This window comes from Heterocephalus glaber, unplaced genomic scaffold (assembly GCF_053883595.1).
Source record: "Heterocephalus glaber isolate CG9 unplaced genomic scaffold, H.glaber_assembly_v1.0 deba00001572, whole genome shotgun sequence".
NCBI lineage: Eukaryota > Metazoa > Chordata > Mammalia > Rodentia > Bathyergidae > Heterocephalus > Heterocephalus glaber.
Window position 1 is genome coordinate 14,839,261 of NW_028258357.1, and position 19,834 is coordinate 14,859,094.

The 19,834-nt window shown below is 36.3% G+C and overlaps 1 protein-coding gene across 15 annotated transcripts in view; it reads left to right on the plus strand.

The window, feature by feature from the left end:
• Cfap54 (cilia and flagella associated protein 54) overlaps positions 1–19,834 on the plus strand; it is a 338,714-nt gene that overhangs the window by 206,384 nt on the left and 112,496 nt on the right. For all 15 annotated transcript variants that reach the window (XM_087192632.1, XM_087192626.1, XM_087192630.1 and 12 more), the window contains 7 exons: positions 3,765–3,844; positions 5,605–5,774; positions 15,070–15,175; positions 17,009–17,156; positions 17,985–18,142; positions 18,359–18,541; positions 18,653–18,779. In XM_087192632.1, the coding sequence (XP_087048758.1) occupies positions 3,765–3,844; positions 5,605–5,774; positions 15,070–15,175; positions 17,009–17,156; positions 17,985–18,142; positions 18,359–18,541; positions 18,653–18,779 (972 nt within the window). The remainder of the gene's footprint in view (positions 1–3,764; positions 3,845–5,604; positions 5,775–15,069; positions 15,176–17,008; positions 17,157–17,984; positions 18,143–18,358; positions 18,542–18,652; positions 18,780–19,834) is intronic.

A 19,834-nucleotide genomic window follows, 5' to 3' on the forward strand; every position in this document is an offset into this window, starting at 1 on the left:
GTTGAGCACTTGGGCCAGGCATTTAGCTCAGTGGCAGTGCCTTGTAAGCACAAGGTCTGGAGTTTGATCCCTGGTACTGGAAAAAAAAAATCTATCGATCACTTAAAGTAGTATGGACATTTTAACAATATTAATTCTTACAATCCATGAACATGAGATCTTTCCAATTATTTGTGTCTTTTTCAATCTTTTCATTGATACTTTATAGTTTTTAGTGTACAGATATTTCATTTCTTTGGTTAAATTTATTCCTAAGTATTTTTTGAAGTTATTATAATTGGGATTGTTCTTGATTTCTTTTTCAGGTAGCTCCTTGTAAATGTAAAGACCTGTTACTGATTTTTGTAAGTTGATTTTGTATCCTGAAACTTTACTAATTTAATTTATTTTCACAGGAATTTCTTTTTATTTTTGGTAGAGTCTTTAGAGATTTCTATGTATGAGATTATGTCATCTGAAAACAGAGACAGTTTTACTTCTTCTTTTCCAATTTGGATACTTTTTATTTTGTTTTCTTGTGTAATTGTTCGGGGAATTCCAATAGTATGCTGAATAAAAAATGGTGAAAGTAGGCATCCTTCTGTTGTAATGGATCTTAGAGAAAAGGGTTTTAGCTTTTCACCACTGGGTACAATACTAGGTGTGGGCTTATCATATATGGCATTTATCATGTTGAGGGACATTCTTCTATGCCTAGTTTGTTGAGAGTTTTTATCATGAAAGATGTTGTGCTCTTCTGCATCAATTAAAATGATCATATGATTTTAAGTCTTCATTCCATTAATATAATGTATTATATTGATTTATGTATGTTGAACAATCTTTGCTTTTCCAAAATACATCCCACTTGATCATGATGCAAAATCATTTTAATGTGCTGTTGAATTTGGTTTGCTAATATTTTGTTGAGAATCTTTGCATCTACATTTATCTGGGATGTTGGCCTATGATCTTATTTTTGGCAGTATCCTGATATGACTTTTTTATGTCAAATGTGTTTGTAAGTGTTTCTTCCTCTCCTATTTTATTTGAAGAGTTTGAGAAGGATTGGCATTAATTCTATTTTGTTTGGTTAAACTTCAGCATGAAACCATCAAATCTTGGGCTCTTTTGATGGAAGGTTTTTGATTCTGATTTAATCTCCTTACTCACTGTTGGTATGAGATTTTCTTTTTCCTCATGATTCATTTGTGGTAAACTATGTTTCTAGGAATTTATTAATTTCTTTAGGTTATCCAGCTTGTTGGAATATAGTTATTCATAATAGTCTCATGATCCTGTGTATTTTCATAATGTTAGCTATAATATCACCATTTTCATTTGTAATTAAATGGTTTTTCAGGAGCATGTTAATTTCCCTATACTTGTAAAATTTCTGAGATTTTCTTTGTATTTATTTCATTTCATACTTTTATTGGAAAAATGTTTACATGGAATAGCCTTTCCATGTGTTCATTTCCAGTGTATGTGTGTTTCCAAAGCCAACAATACATTTTAAAAATTATTACTTTCTAATTTTATGACTGTTAAAGAAGCTAAAAGAAGAAAGAAGAGCAAATATATACTTACCTATCCCTCCTCTTTATCATTTCTGGTCCTCTTCATTTGTTCCTATGGATTCGTATTACCTTCTGGAAACATTTCTTTAGTCTAGTACAGCTTTCATTCACTTTATTTTTGTAATAATTATTAAATATATTACATTTCTCTATGTTCTATGTCTAATAATGCATTTTATACTTATTATTTTATATAATTGCTTTTTAAATTCAGTGTAGAGAAGACGGGAGAACAAATATGCATTTATGTCATCTTTCTTCATAACAGAATTACCTTTATTGGTGTTCTTCGTGTTTTCATGTGGATTGTAATTACCGTATAGGGTCACTTTCTGTTAGCCTGGAAAACATCCTTTCACATTTTAATATGGGTCTGATAGCAAACATTCTCTCAGTTTCTTTTTTATTCACAGGATTTCTGTATCTTGCCCTCATTATTGAGGGACAGTTTTGCTGAGTAGGATTCTTGACAGTTTTGTTGTTTGAGGACTTCATATGTTATTCCACTGTCTTTTGGAATCCATTGTTTCTGAGAGAAGTCAACAATTAATCTTATTGGGGTTTGCTCAAAAGTGACAAGTGTTTTTTTATTCTTACTGCTTTTAAGACTTTTTCTTCATCTAATCTCAACACTTGGGGGCCTGAGGTAGGAGAGTTGTAAATTTGAGTCCTACCTGGGCAACCTAGTGATATCCTGTCTCAAAATAGGGCTGGGAATGGAGCTCAATGTGAAAGCCCTGGGTTCAATCTCCAGTATCACAAAAAAACTTACTTTATCTTTGACTTTCAGCGTATTTCTATAATTTTCTACTTGTAGCTCTCCTTGTATTTACTCTACTTGCAGTGTGTTGAACTTCCTTGAGGTCTAGATTAATATTTTTCCAATAAATTTGAGAAGTTTTTAGCTATTATATCTTTAAATATTTTCTCCTTCCCTTCCTTCACCCTGTTCTTTCTTGGACTCCCATTTTGCATATTTGGTATGCTTAATAGTATCTCACATTTTATTGACACTGTTCGTTTTTCTTCATTCTTTTTACCTGATTTATCAAGTTGCTAATTTTTGTCACCTCCTTTCTCTTAGCTTTCTCTTTCTCTAGTTCTCTCCTGCAAAATAGCCAACACAAAATTTAACCTGCACGTCTAATGAATCTATCAACCTCCTCTAATACTTTTATCCTAAACTCTATTTTTGAGAACATTATTAGATTTGAACTTCTCCATCCTCTGTTGTATATGAAGTAGCTAATTTGCTTTAGTCACTTGTTGTATGCCCTTAGATTTCTAGAGATTTAAAACATACTTTTTTCTTATATAATTTTCACCAGTTTCCCTGTGGAATGAGTTCTTAGAGCTCACACATATTCTCATTCCAGAAGTTGATCTCCCTGAACAATACAATATGTTTTTGAGAAAAAGCCCAAGTCTCCCTTTATACTCAGCTGACCCTCAAATCCAGAGTGTCCTAATTCAGGAGAGTAGCAATGAGATTGGGACTAGAAAAGAAAAGGAAGTCAGTGTGTTACGTGCCAATTGATTCTAGAATCTTTCTTTCCCTTTGACGAATTTAGTCTCTGTAGGTAGGTATTTTTTTTGCAGTAGATTCTAGTGAGATGATTCACTTTTTTCTGTTGTCTAGAAGCCAGGTTGATAAAAGCAGGCAAAGATTGGGATGAAAAATGTTTAACTTCCTTTTGGTCTAGGATAAGGGCAGGCTTCAGCTTGTGGGCGAGGATTTGAAAGACGTTTGAGTATTAGGTCATGCTGTTCTGAATGTCCTCACTCTTGGCTCTTAAACTGAGGGGCTCATGCATGTAAACAGATCTGATGCCTCCAAGAACATCTTGTTGACATGAAACAGATATCTGGAAGCCTCAGAATAGTTTGTGGATCTTAAGAGGTTCTGGGACCCCAGAGGGGAAACCACTACTTTATATCAATAGTTAGCAACTTGAATAACATTGTTTAGCAGGCAAAAGATACTTTCAAAATTGTCTGATTTTCTGTAAGGATCAGCCTCAGTCTTCAAATATATGTTATTTGGGGACTGTTTGATAGAAGGATATGTTTCTACTGATCATTGTAGTTATTTTTAATTGAGTTTTTATGATTAGTTTCTCATGACTGGAGATTTAAAATACTACAAATAATATTTAAAGTAACTATAGTTATTCTTGGTGTTTCCAAAATCTTTTGTCTTTGTAGAGCTCCATTTAAAGGATGACAGAGGCTCATTTTGTCAGCTTACAAAAATTAAAGATGAGTCTACTCTTAGCATGATAAAGGTAAGCCTGAAAATTTGTTCAAGTCATAATGAATCAGTGATCAAAATGCACACTCTCAGGCCCTGGTCAGGCATGCTTTCAGGGTGGTGCTTGTGCTTTAGCTTTTCTTGCATAAGAATGGGTTAGGCCCAGAGATGGAATGTACTCTCCCTGAGAAAAGTAAATACCCAGATGTGTCAGGCTTTGATTTTGCAACCTGATTAAGGTGCTGCAGAAGATATGATTTATTTTTGGGTGAGATTTGAGTATTCCATTCCCTGTTTCTCATGTTCTAATCATAGTGATGACAACGGCAACAGTAGCAGCTACCATTTATTCAGTGCTTACTATATGAGAGGCATTTTCCATGGTTATTTGATTTTCACAACTCTCTGATATAGTTATTAATCATTTTTAACTATGCAGCATTGGATCATGAGAAAATTAGCTGAGACAGTATATGAAATTCAGCAGTGCCATGCAGGTAATGAAATACAGGTTTGGGAGCAGGACCTATGTCTTTTTGATTAAAAATCTATGTTCTTAGCTATTTTATTAAATTGCCCTAGAATTTGTACAACAAACTTTTAGAGACTTGTTGCTTGAAAGATTGGTCTTTTTATCTTCTGCCATGTCCAGTTGCTATTTACTATTGATTGTTTACTCTAAAATCTCATTATCTTCATATTGTCAATTAGATAATCATAGTTTAACATGAAATATAATCCATCTTCATTATTCATGGATTTTGTTTGCTAATTTGCCTACCTGCTAAAATTTATTTATGACTTCAGAATCAATATTCTTGGCCATTTTTTGATCATTTGTGGACACACCAGGAGCACAGAAAAATTTGAGTTGCTCAAAGTGCTGGTTCCTAGCCGAGTTGAACAAGATGACACCTTGACTTTTTGTTTCAGTTCGTAATGTCAACAAGTGTCCTTTCCTACACTTTTCTGGTCAGTTTCATGCAGACTGAGCATGTGTTGTCCAAAATGGTTCAGAACAGAAGAGCTGGAGATTTGATTTTTTTTGATTTTGTAATATTTTCGTAGACTTTACTGGTTGTGTCCCTAATCTAAAAATCCAAAAATCTGAAATGCTCCAATATTTGAAACTTTTTGAGTGCTTGTCGATGCTCAAAAGTTTTATTTCAGAGCAGTTTGGATTTCAGATTTTTGCATTAGGGATACTCAATCTGTATGTCATTTTTGTGCTATTTTTCTTGATGATTGTCATATTTAAAATGCTCCCTAACCATAGAGTTTAAGTGCTGTCTAGTATTTCTAAGTGCAAGAAAGTTTTGATGTGCCTAACAGAGAAAATGCATGTGTTACATAAGCTTTATTCAGACCTAAATAAGTTGTAGTACTGTTGGTTGTAAATCCAGAGTTAGTGTAATATCAATATGTATCAACAATATATATTAAATGTTTCCTTAAATATAAATGCACATTAAGCAAGGCAAGGTATTGATCAGTTTGTGAAAACGTGGTGACCAGAGGTTTGGAGGAACAAACACAACTTTATAGAACTTAACAGGACTGCTGCTAGTAACGAGTGTGGCTGTCCATACTGTAGAGGATAACTGCTGTCGGTGATTGTGTTTGCTGGCATTGTGTTCTTTCTCATTTTCTGTTGCCTCCTTGTTCGCTGATGATTAGGTACAGATTTCCTGTTTGGCCTTTCATTCACTGTTACTTTTTAGTGTGTGAAAAGTATTTGATAAGAATGAGACATCATTTCTGAACATAGGTAACTATATGGTATTCTTTCTGTAGTCTGTTTTACTGATGGAAGCAGAAGACAAGCTGAACTTCCTTGTGTCTGAGGTGGAATGTGCTGGCCACAAGAACCTCTCTCAGTGCCCTGCTGGCGAGCTGGAGATTGTGGTGGAGGCTAGGCTTCAGCTGGCTGCAATCGCCCTGCAGAGGCACCAGGCGGCATATAGGTCAGTCTCCCGGGGGCACTGGCGTTGGGAGTCCTTCCCTATCCAGGAAGCCCAGGGTGCCCTCCTCTCGTGCTGCTCATCCTGATTTGTTAAATACACTCAGATTTAATTTAAGTTTTAAAAATGCCAAGATCCATAGGGCATACTTGCTTTTTATTATTCAGGGGAGTTTCCATACATTATTACACCTAAAATTGCAGTTCTCAGCAGTGAAAGTGCTTTATTAAAGCACACTAACTAGGATGTTTAATGTCATATATAAAATGAACAAATTAACAGTGATTTGGTTTTAATTGGTTTATTTTTTAAAAAGACTGAACCTAAATTCTTTATAGTTTTTTACAAATAAAGACTTTGGCATATTTTTTGTTAAACACCAAATAAAAATATTAAAAAGCTCTACTTTGGGCCGGGGATTTAGCTCAGTGGTTCTGCCACCTGCCTTGCAGGTGCAAGGTCCTGAGTTCGATCCCTGGTACCAAAAAAAAAAAAAAAGCTGAACTTTGAAAAAGTAACATCTTCTGAGGACTTCATATGTTATCCCACTATTGTGCTGAATTATTTAAGAACTGTTGTAGGTGGCAGATTATTTAAATGTGCTGTAATTGTTAGTGTCAGAACTTTTATTTGACTTATTCATTAATTCTTTCATTTACCCATTAACAATTTCACTGCCAGGCTCTGATCTAGGCCACTGAGAATACAAAGACGAGCAGAATATAGTTCTGGCATCCATATGCTCACAGACATATAAAAATTAGGCAGAGTAGTAAAAAATAATATATTTACAGTGATTTTTTTTAATAGTTAATAATATAGAAATATACTTTGAAGAATTTCCTATACCATTTGCTGTAAACACTCCTATGGTGAGGTCCTCAGACATGTTCTATCATGATTCATTTAATAATGCCCTGGCTTCTTGCAATTTATTTATTGATTAAAATACAATTTTGAGCACTTATTATATGTTAGGCACTGTCCTAAATTCATTCTTGGGAAATATTAGTGCCCCAGTGGTCACATAGGAATCTAGGGAAGCTATATAATAATAGTGATGAAACCTTATCCTCACGAAGTTTATATTTTTATAGGTAAAGAGCAGGCTGATATAAACTATAAATAGAAGTAAATCAATTACATAGCATGGCTGAAACTGCTTAGCGCTGGGGAGACTATCAGGAGTAGAGTAGGGAGAGGAGAGGGAGTTATTTCAAAACCACGGGGTTGTAACAAAATGTGTGACTCGCTATGTTCAGTGGCTGACAGCTTTTAAGCTCACCACTCCTCTTCTCCTGGCCCAGCCTGGGCAGATAAGAAGGACCATTTATTCCCTACTTTGGTGCTGGTGAGAAATTCAAGCCCTGCAAAGCCTGGCCCATGACCACCTTGACACCTGAAATCTGTCTCTCTGTTCTGCCAAGACATTTCTGACCTGACCTTCCCGAGAGCCTGCTCTGCTCCCTGCTGTTCCTGGGCAGCTTGATGATGTGCTTAGCAAGTTTTCTTGTACCATCCTTGTGTGTGTGTGTGTGTGTGTGTGTGTGTGTGTGCATGTGTGTGTGTGATAAATGTAACTGAAGAATAATCCTAACCCTAACCATAACTGTAACCCTGACCCTAACCCCAGTCCTAACCTGAACCCTAACCCTAACCACATCTGAATCTGATTTTACACTAGAGGAAGTATAGGTTTAGGGGAATTTATGATTTTTGTGGTTCCTGAGCAGTAATAAAGCCCACAAACTCTATTTGGAGCATTGATTCTCAATGGTCTGTAGATCTCTGGGGGTGTGTCTTGGACCTGTTCAGGTAGGCGGCCCGTGTTCTGATACAACAAGGACACTATTTGGGTTCTTCAGTATATTGTTTTCATTGATGCTGAAAGGCAACAGAAAAACTGATGCCTTGCCATGAATCAAGGCCGTGGCGGCAAACTATCATAGCAGTCATTGTACTCTTTAATCCTGAACACTTGCAATTTAAGAAAAAACAGTTGTATTCATGTCTTTGATGACAAAGGAGAAAACATTCCTCGCACTAATAAATTTCTATCCTTGAAGTACCTGTCATATTTGGTGGGGACCCTAAACAGGACGAATGCCTAGGCATTTCCTCTGCATATCAAAGCTGATGGTGATCTTTTTTTTTTTTGATTTGAAAAAATACAGTGAATATTTAAAAATTTATTAGAGTAAAAGAAACACCCCCCCAAAAACATACTCCCCTCACGTTGAACACACTTAACTCATCATTCTTGCCACTTTCTGAAGCACTTCTGGAAGTTCTCTTTCACAAGGGTCTTTAGTTGCACTTTGCTGGCTGCCTGGATGGATTCAAAATGTTTACCTTTCGCGGTTGTATTAGTTAGCATTGTCTTTGGAGGAGATGTTTATTTGCCTCACAGTTTCTAGCAAGTTCAGTCCATGCTCCAAGACAGAAATGGCATGGCAAAAGGGCCCGATGGAGAAAAGGTGCTCACCCCATGGCAGCCAGTGGGGGGAGGCCTGGGGGCCTGGGGAGGTGGATACACCCTGTAAAGGCACACCTCCACTGACATACCTCCTCTAACCAGGCCCCAGCCTCCTTCACAGTTAGCTTCAATTCTGTACACATAAGAATTTAGGGGGGACATTTGACTACTAAACCATAGCAATGTTCATTTTTAATTTGAGGAAGAGCCAGAGTCTCACAGTGCCAAATATGGTGTATGAAGTAGATGAGAACATGCAGTAATGTTTTTATTTGACATAAATTGCCAGACTAGAAGCAATGAGTGACAAGTAACACTGTCGTAATGAAGAATGTAGGAATATGGCTCAAAGAATCCAGATTAAAATTCAACCAGCATCCTAGTCTCATTTGAAGGCCATGGGTTTGAGGTAGAAGCCACTAAATTTTGTTTGGCAATAAATCTCTGGCTAAGAACCAAACAACTATTATGATTCCCAACACAAGGGGGCTCTAGGAGAGGCCTTGCACTGTGAGTGCAGCTGATGATGATCTTGAGGAAGACCACATGGAGATTGAATTGAGAGCTGAACCAAATGCTCTTTTTGTAGAAAACCATCTCTATTTGAAAAAAACAACTGACAGACTGTGGTTACTCAGCTCTGGGTACTTGGCAGACATTTCCTTGAAAATGAGCAGAGTGAGCATGCCACTTCTAGGCAGACAACTGATAATATTCATGGCCAATGATAAAATTTGAACTTTCATAGGAAAATTAGAATTTTGGACAATTTGTGTTTGCCACCATGAGCTTGACACTGTGCTGGTGTTTATTATTTTTTTCTGATGAGAAGAGTGAGAATATTAACATAAATATTTTTAGTTGTATTATGAAATACTTCACCGTTAACGGTATCTGTATAACTCAGGGAGATAATTTCTCAAAATGACTTGTGTAAAGAGTTAGAAAATATCAGTTAACAAGCTAGACCACTAGATTTCAGTGTAATGGGAGGTAGGGAAAGTTTATCGGTATGTGGTAATTCAGCTCTACATGGTAACGAACTGTAAAGAAACTCTCACTTATCACATTTGGGTATTGTATCTGACCCCTTCCTCTCTGGCACTGTCCTACTTTGCCTCCTGCCTCCATGAACTAAGCAGCTTTGCTCTGCCATGCCTTTCTGCCATGATGTTTCTGCCTCAGAGCCAGCCAGCCACGGACCGAATCCCCTGAAACTGAGAAATTCAAACCTTTCTTCCTTTAAATTGGACGTTGGGGTTGTGTCCCAGCAGGAAAGCTGAATAATACTGTATAAAATAAAAATAGAGTTATTTGAAGATACTATTAAAATTGTCCTCTCATTTCCAACAGTTATCTGTGTGAGGCCTAACCTTTTTCATACACTTCACCCAAAATAATATGTCACAACAGACTGAATGTTCAAGCAGATGTGAAAATGGATCGTCTCTTATTAAGCCAGACATTAAGAGAATAGTCACTTTTCTAAACTTCTTAAAGAAAATACAGTTGCTTTGCATATAAATATATTATTTACATTAACATGTAATGGATTCATTATTTTTATTTTGAGATGAGTTGAATAGTGAAGACATTTAAAACTTCTCAGTTTAATTTCCAGTATGGTAAATATGTATAAAACTCCCAGGGATCCCAAATAACTTTTAGGTGTGTGAAGGGATGGTGAAATGAAGCTTGCTAAGTTGGAGACTGTCACGTTTATAGCTATTTTTAAGAATACAGTGGTAGTTTATTGATGGTAAAAACAAAAAGGCTTAGCTTATTATAAAATAATAGTCATTTTCCCCATTGAAGTTTGAAAGCAGAGGAACTCCTAAGATACCATTTTCTACAGAACTCTTTTTCTCCAAACTATGGGCCTGAAGCAACAACAGCCTTCAAAAACCGTTTGTTTGTTTTTTGTCATTTACCATCACTGTTTCTCTACTCTCTCTGTATCTTACACCCTTTTGGAATGGAGGATATGAGTGATTATTTTAGGGAGTAAGAAGGAAATGAGAAACTAAAAATTATAAAATGGCCACAGAAAGGATTGTCATAATAGAACTTTAATTTGAAGACCAGATGACGTATGCAAATAACATGCAAATATGTCAGAAATGCCCCTTCTTTAAATACATGAACCTGGCCCTTGGGACAAAGCCTGAAAAAACTTTGATATTATTGCCTTTTTGGGGCAGAGTTGTCATTTGAGGGAAGCCTACTGTCAGGATGAATGAGTTTTTCTTCCGTGAACTTTACCCCCTGTGAGCTTCTGTTTGGACACTGCTGAGAGTGTTGGACAGTCCCTTTTCCAAGTGATGGTTAGCTTGACATTTCCTGATACTTCTAATAAAATTATGTGTCAAGGAAATTGAAAGGGACATTCCCTGGGGTGACAGGTAGAGTGAGCTGCATGGATTTTATGAGAACAAACTGACCATTTTTGTCATGAGTGTTAATAAGAAATAAATGGGATCAAAGTTATGCACACTGTATTTCTACTTCTTCTGGTCTCTCCCTCTCTCTCTCTCTCTCTCTCTCTCTGAATCTCATCTTTTTATTGAAAAATATTTCTTCCCGTCTCCTTTCTATTTAATTTATTGTCTAAATGGAAAACATTTAAACCTTCTAATTTTGTGTCAGAATGAAACTTTCTTCCTTTGGGATTTTGGGCTGTTGGTAGTAGGTAACCCTGGGCATTATAGTGCAGAAAGCGGAATTTTCCCTTGTGCACCTGCTGTGGTTTGAGTGTTTGTCCCCTATAATTCATGTGTTGGAAACCTAATCCCCAAAGGCATTATCTAAGTGGTGTTTGAAGACAGGGCCTTTGGGAGGTAATTAGGGTTAGATGAGGTCATGTGGGGGAGGCTCTGATGATGGCATTAGTGGCTTTGTTGAAAGAGAAAAAGAGACCCGAGCAAGCTTGCTGTCTCTCCCCTGTTATCCTCTGGTACATTACAATGCAGCAAGAAGGCCCTCACCAGGTGCCAGCAGCATGCTCTTGGATCTCCAGCTTCCAGAGCTCAGCCATTCTTTATAAGTTACCTAGTCTCAGGTATTTTGTTATACCAACAGAAAACAGACTATGACAGCAAGTAAGCACTGCCAGGTAGGTTACAACATCCTGGTGTGTCCTATATTTTATTAAGTTTTGGGGTTGGCAAGGTGTCAAATATCATACTTCATTTCTCTTGAAATCAGAATATTGGCTCCAGAGTAAAAATACTGGCATGGACATCATTTTCTTCTTCCAGAGTGCTCTACTAGCCATGAAGCTCCAGCCTCTGCAGCTACCGAGTAACAAGGTGCCTTAGAAACATGTGTATAGGGGATTTAGCTCAGTGGTTTCGCCACCTGCTGCGCAAGTGCAAGGACCCAAGTTCTATCCCCAGTACCAAAAAAAAAAACCCCCCAAAAAACAAACCCACCAAAGAAATTTGTACATTATTGGGCTGGGGATTTAGCTCAGTGGTTCTGGCGCCTGCCTCGCAAGTGCAAGGTCCCGAGTTCGATCTCCAGTACAAAAAAAAAAAAAAAAAAGAAACGTGTATAACCCTGAGGGCTGGAGATTGATAGGAGAGGAAATTTTGTATCTGTATATACACTGTGTCTGAGCTGTGTTTGTTGTTATTGTCTTGCTTCTTTAGTTTCATTTTAAATAAAAAGCAATAAGGTTAGATAATCATAACACCTTAGAAACTATTCTACAAACACTGCAACTGTTTTTTTTTATATTAAATTCTTTCATTGGTACATTGTAGGTATACAACACAATTACATTTCTCATTGGGAATTGTACCTTTACATAATGCATCTTGGTTCTTATTTTTTCCCCACTCCTAGCCCTCCCTTCACACCCTCCACCCTTCCCTATTTACAAAGACTTTATTTCCATTTTTTCCATTTCTCAGCATTTTTCCTTTCCCTTCTTTCCTTTCCCCTGCCCCTCCCACTACCCCTATCCCTTTGGACCTTTTCTTCCTATTTTACATTATCGATTATTCATTCTAATCATTGGTACATTTTAGGTATACAATATAATGACATTCATCATTGGAAATTTGTGCCTTTACATATTCTCTCTTGGTTCTTATTTTTCACCCTTGCCCAGCCCTCCCTTCAACCCCTCCAGTCCTCCCTATTTACAAAGATTTTGTTCCTATTTTTCCATTTTCTCATATTAATCCCATTCCCTTCTATCCTTTCCCCTAGCCCTCCCACTTCCTTCCCCTTTGCCCCTTTTCTTCCTATTTCACATTACCTATTATACATTTAGTCCTTATTTACATTTTCAGTTTCTCACACCAGAGAAACTATTCAGTATTTACACATGTGTGTCCTATTTATTTCACTTAAGAGTATCGCCTCAATGTGCATCCACTTAGCTATAAATGTCTCTAATTTCTCATTTTTTATGGCTGAGTAGTACTCCATTTTATAAAAAACCCACATTTTCTTTATCCAGTCTCCAGTTGATGGGCATTTGGGCTGTTTCCAAGTTTTAGCTATTACAAACTGGGCTGCTATGAACATGGGTGCACATATATCACTGTGGTATGATTCTTTTAATTCTTTGGGGAAGATCCCCACAGTGGAATAGCGGGGTCAAATGGGACTTCCAGTCCTAGTTCTTTGAGGTATCTCCATACTGATTTCCACAGTGGTTGCACCAGTCTACACTCCCACCAGCAGTGGAGCAGGGTTCCTCTTTCCCCACAGCCCCGCCAGCATTTGTTATTGGTTGATTTCATGATAGCAGCCATTCTTTCTGGAGTGAAGTGGAATCTCAGCGTTGTTTTCATTTGCATCTCTTGAATGACCAGTGATGTTGAACATTTTTTCATGTATTTATTTGCTATTTCTACTTCTTTGTCTGAGAAATGTCTGTTCATTTCAGCTGCCCATTTGCAACTGTTTTAATAGTTCTGCAAAATCATGGGAATTTAAAATGCAATAATTGTTTAATGGTTGGAGTGCTGGTTAAAAACTTAAAAAATCAATTTAGCTTCCCCCTCCAACTCTGGCCAGCTCACTATATAAATAATGGTAACAGATGCATTATGTACCATCTTTTGCCGAGTACCCCTACTTGGTAAGCACATCTCACCCTCAATAGAATTTCAGCTCTGTAAGGGCAGGGATTTCCATCTGCATTGTTTTTTGCTGTACCCATAGCCTCCTGATTTCTTCTGGGCATGTAGTAAGTGCTCAATATGTAATTTTCAACAAACAAATAAAGACTTGATTTAATCACTGCAATAATTTGAGTTCGTGAAGTCTGCACTATTATTATCGTCATTCTTGTTTTATAGATAAAGAGATTGATGATCTAGTTCCTAAAGTCACACTGCTAATATATGGCAAGGGTGGGATTTGAACTCTCTACCTCCCGTGTCAAGTCTTAGAATTAGGTTATGCCAGATGAATTGAAAAGATTTTTTTAATCAGAAGAAAATATGATTCAATAACATCTCCAAAAGGGTGTCCTCTTCTAAAGTTAGAATTGACTACAAAGAAAAAAGTCAACTAATTTAATATGTAAAAACTTTAATTTTTAGAATTATAATTAAAAAGTTTATCACAATATATAGGAAAACAAGAAAATATGAAAAATAGTTCATATCACTTTTTATGTTGTAATTGTTGACAAAACTGATAAAAATGCTGGAAACAGTGAAATGTCATAAACCTTTCCACCAAAAGAGAAAATTATAACAAGTGTATAAACACAAATATTTATCCCCTTGTAAAGTACAGGTAAAGGAATGAATGAAATAGAGATTTTCATCTTAGGGTGCTATCAGAATAATATTTCCTGAGGGTTCTTCCTTCTTTCCATTTTCTCTTTTAAACACACAAGGATCTATGAAAAAACAAAAATACAAAAGCCTTAATAGTATTAAAAATTAAAGAAAATAATTATACTTCTTCAGGAAGTGGAGAAAATTTTTCCTTTATTCAAATAGCATCCAGAGATGAAGATAGAGTAAGAATCTACATTCTATTTCTTCCTGCAAGGAGCAACAGAGCTGGCTAGGAAGAAGGGAAAAAGGTTTGGCCTTAAACCTCTGTTAAGAGCTTAGCCCAGAAGGAGTTCACGATCCAAAAACCTGTGCAGTACCCCAACACTATGTGAGGATTTGAAGATGTACTCAGCCAAGGAGAGAGATGAGTTTCATAATTAAGAACTTCAGAAGGAGGAAATTGTTCTGTAAAAGTGATTGGTGGTGGGCATTGCGATAGGTTTGTGCTCAACCTAAATGACGATGTTTGCATAACTGAGTGCAAATTTCAAAACGGATTCCTGAAAAAGCTAACCAGTCATAAAGGTAATAATTGTAATGACCTGGGGATACCACATTAGATTATAGTAATTGAGCAGGTGGGGAAGAGATAGGGTAATGAAAGAATACTAAATTCTTTATCTTATATTTTATTTCATTTTATGCTTTGATAAGCAGATAAATTGTTTTCTAAAATCGGTTAGTGGGGAAATGTGTTTTTGCAAACTTTAAAAATAAATGCTTTTAGAATCTAAAACAGAATATATATATGTGGTAAATAAAAGCAAAATTGTCTATAGCAAAATATATTAGACAAAGGAAAATATAAACAGAGAAAGTATTAAATGATAGAATAAAAAGGCATATGAATTGTGACAATGAATGTAAAATTATTGAGAATTCATGCATATGTAGGGGTTTTTGTTTGCAAGTGACAGAATCCCAACTTGAGTTTTTTTTGGAGCAAAATACTTAGGAAAAATATACAAATGGTACAAGTATAATAATAATATTAAAAATGTATTCTTTCTTTTAGTGCTGCAATAGTATATTCCACACTTAAACTTCTCCAAGATTCAAAACTTTTTAAAAAGAAGGTAGCACAGGATGATGCAGAGAATCCCATCTCTTCAGGAACTTCTGTATGTATGAACTTAACCCATGTCTGCCGTAGATTGAAATTTTCTGAATTTTTGCATGAAATTCATATATATTATCTAGAAAAATTCAAGACACAAAGATTTGAAGAGGAAACATTTCATTATGTTTCAGTGTTACAGGCGTTCCAAAACTGGATCACTAGGCATGGAAGGATTAATGTTTGTCCCTACAATACCTAATACATAATAGCTGTTGGCATACTAGGCAATTACATAATTATTTGGATGAAGTAAAGGGGTAAAGTAGAAAGCATTCAATTCAGAACAAAAAAGATCTGTGTTTAAGTTTAATTTATGCTGTTTATTAACTGGAGCACCTTAACAAAAATCTCTTACATTTCTTTTTATAAAATTGTGATCTTTTTTGTCAACTGATGGAATTAGGTACAATAATCATTAAAATTCCACCCAGATATATCACTGTAGTAAGCCTAAAATGATTGCACCAGCAAATAAAATTGTCTCCCACAACCTGCTCTTCATGTAGCTTTTGAGTGTTTTACCTGGGCATTGCCAGTAACACACTATGCTGTTTCCTACTTTGGATTCCTCATAGTTGGAGTCGTTCATATTTAAGCTCTCTGATGTATTTGACAACTGTTCACAAATCCTGTGATTGGACTTTGATAAGACTACATAATGTAATAATATAGGGCTCATTAGGATTAAAATATAAAAATGCGTCACATAGAACTCTTCCTCATTATTTCAAGCATCACTAATAAAAACTGTAATATCCAACAACATTACAAATTAGCGAAACTAATTGTCCTAAATAGAGACTCATTTCTAACTACTTTAAAACTGATAGCAATACTAAAAAGCAATCGGATTCTAAAAACAGATTTAGAACATTCATTGTCAAACAGATTTTACCTCTTAGGGGATATTTGGAAATCCCAGGGATATTTTGGTTGTTTCAGGAAGAGGAAGTGCTACTGGCATCTACTGGTTAAAGGTGAAGGACACCAGGAAACACCTTATAATGTACAAGATGACCTCCCCCACCCCATGACAATTACTACCTGGCTCAAAATGTCAGTGAGTGTCCCAAGGTTGAGAAATCCTGATTGGAAGTGGAAGTTGACTTTTCATGAGTAACAGGAGATGTAAGCATTGGGAGGTTAGGTTTTATTGATGTGCTTTTTTCTTCCCTATTACTAATGTAAATACTGAAGTCTGGCTTTCAAACCATCCTGCTGGTGGGCTCTGTTCCATGCTTATTCTTGTTCCCTGGGACAGCTCACCCGGTCTTCCTGTAAGTCCCACTTGTGTCCACACTCTGTCCCCCTTTAAGTCCCATGAGCTGCTCCTAGGTAGCAGGTAGCTGACTGGTTGGATGATGAGGAGTTGTTGTAGATGCATCACAGGGAATTCTAGAACAAATAGGGGTTTTTCTAGAAGATTTGAAGTTCCCAAATGTCTATGACTGACTCCAGCTATAGGCTGCATCCTTCATGCAAGCTCCAATCTGTGGCCTACAAGAAAAACATTTAAAGATAGACATCATAACACCCTGCAGGTAGGAAGGATACCTTCTTCACATTTTTATCTAGGGAAGGATTTCAAAGTAATTTGGGTACTGAAAGGAAAATGCTCCCTGCTGCTCCCTCCCAGTAGTTCCAGAGGATTGTGGATGATTTTATTTATTTGTACTATCTATGTATTTTATAGAACATGCAAGGATAATTTCTAAATTTAAAAACTTAATACTGTGAAATGCTACTGGATGCATCTCTTGGTTTACAGTTAGCCTCCGGCAAGAACTTTGACATTATTAAATGGGAAAATGACCGCCATTTTAATATTGTTTAGGTCACAGAAAATAAAGATGATAATGAGTTTTTGGATCCGATTTCCTTGAATGCCCGAGAATATTTCAATATCCATCTATGGTTGCGGTGCCGCTTAGCACTTGTGACTGCGTTTGTTGCACAGGTCCGTGGCATTGGAATTGTGAAAGGTACAAATGCCTTGTTTTCTGAATCAGTTGTTTTCATAAAAGTGTATGAGGGTGAAGGGGTATATGGGTGGAGGGGTTTTATTAGGATATATTGTATTATAACATTCACATTTTATAGTTTCCTAGCTTGATCTGTTTCTAGAATTTAAAATCTGGGTTATGCAATAAGAGTAATAGTTTCCCACAGTCCTTTGTGTCGGTGAGAGTGGCACACAGGTCATGGAGCTGTGTAAAACAGCCAGGAGATTACAGGATACATTTCTGTCCCCGGCTCTTCCTGTCATTTAGGAGGGTGGCAAAGTGTCAGGTGAAGAGCACAGATTCTGGAGCCACCGACCTCGGGCTCAGATGCTGCTTCCACCAGTTCCTGGCCAAGTCTTTCTTGGCTGAGTCTCTTCTCTCTTAATCTTTGTGTACTTCAATGGTCTGCTCTTTAAAGTAGATATAATTGGGCCTGCTTCCTAGATTATTGTCAGAATTAAGTGGGTTAAATCTGCAGTCCTAGATAATAGCAGTGATTAATAGATAGCAGTGATTAATATCTGTTTTGATACCTATGTATTCACCACTCTTCTGTTCATCTTCCAAGTGAAATTATTTCATGCAATAGTATTGTTACTTTTGCAGCATTGGACTGTTTTAAAGTACTTCCTCCAACTTTCAACTCATTTCTTTTTAATATTTCATGTAGAGTGTATTTTTTTCCATATTAATATCTCTTGTTCTTCAACCTTATTACACCGTTCCTGTAATGAATGTTGGGAGCATCATATATATATATGTTCTTATTTCCTCAGTGCATTTTAAGTAACCAACTGTTTATTTTAGAGAACGATATGACAGATTGTTTGAGCCTCATCAAGGAAGTGTGTATGGAGGCAACAAGCGCTGACGACACAGAGATGCAGGCTGAATTTTTGATGCAGGCTGTAATCCTTGGCCTGCAAGAAAAGCATCTAAAGGCCAACATCATCACAAACCTTCAGGTACAAAGGAAATGGTGTCCACATTTATATTTAGGAAAAGTCCACTAGAACAAAGGGAGAGAAGTTTAAATTCTTTTAGGTACTGAAGGTATAACAGACGAGATTGGGGACCATCAGGGCGATATGGTCGTAGACCTGAAGGTATAACAAACAGCCAGCTCTTGTTTCTGTAAATTGGAAATGGTACTATCGAATAAAATGCTTTTGTTTTAATAGGATATAATAAATTTGCTTGAAGGAAATGAGTTTATTTCTCCTCGGTCTTGGTTAACTCTGGCAAGAAGCCTTGTTTTACTGGATGACCTAACAAAAGCTGAGAAATTTAAACAGCAATCTCCCTCTTCAAAAAGAGAAATATTAAAATTTTTGACTCAGGCTCACAACATTCTTATTGAGCAGGTGAGAATACCTTTGTGTCTATAAAACTAAGAAAACTTACCTTTCTGGTCTTTTTTTTTTCTTATTCCAAACTGCATTAACTAATTCCTCATTACAATGTTTCTTTTATAGATGCTAACTTTTGGAGAAACAATTGAATTTCCTTTATCAAATACTGAATATGGAAATCCATTACAGCCTTTAAAAAATATCTGGCTTCCTCATGTCATGTTATTGGCCAAAATAAAAATGAGAATTGGTAAGAACTTTGAAACATGTATGGCACTTCAGTAATGTGTAATTTTGATGTGTAATTTTAAGTTATTTTTAGGCAGGCTATCATATGAGTGCATTTAAAAGGGGGGAGGTTTGTGAATACTCAGGATACATTTATTTAAGTTTCTGGTCACTTATCATGTACCAGACTCTGCGATGTATGGATGGTTTTTATGTATGAATAAAGTATAAAGTTGATTACAATAAATATAACAAGTATAAGTACTTTGGACTGTTTTAATTTTACCCAGTTAATCAGTCATTTCAATTGAAATAATAATCATATAGTTTACTTAAAAATTACTGTACATTTTAGTAAATTTAACAGACAAAAATTCTGTAAAACAAAGTATAACTACATTTCTTAAATAACACTATTTTTCTCTATTAATCTATTTCAAAAAATCCAAATTTTAAAAAATTTGTGACAAATTGGTAAAGAAAATTTTGGAGAGAAATATGTAAATATGCATTATACTTTTTAGTTATAATTGATGATGTTAAGTACTTCTATCTTTAAAAACACTTCATGTCCAGGAACAAAAAAGAGTTTTAATGAATGTATTAATGAAGATGGTATTCATTTCTCCAAACTCTAATAACTTGTTTATAAAGTTTCAAGAAATAAACTTGTATCTAACAAGTGTGGGACTTGTCAAATGTCTTAAAGGCAAAACATCTACGTTCCTCTATTACACACTAGCTAGCACTGGAAATAGTCGATTTGCTGGTGATAGTATTTTAAGTACCAGGTGGGTGGAGTAGTTTGCAGATAGGGAGAGGAAAGACCGTATAAGCCTCACTGCTCCTCTCATGCCGACCCCTTTGGGCAAGCTCTCTAATCAGCCTGGGCCATAGCTTCAGCTTCCTTCTGCCCTGGTCCTTTGTCAAGGAGCAGCTTCCTCTTCCCAGTGTCCAGCCTCTTGGCTCCCAGCTCCTGTCTCCTTCCCAGGGATCCTGCTGTAACACTTTTACTTCCCTCACATGTCCTCCATCCTCTTTACTCAGTATGTCCTTTTCCGTGTTCCTTTCATTTTT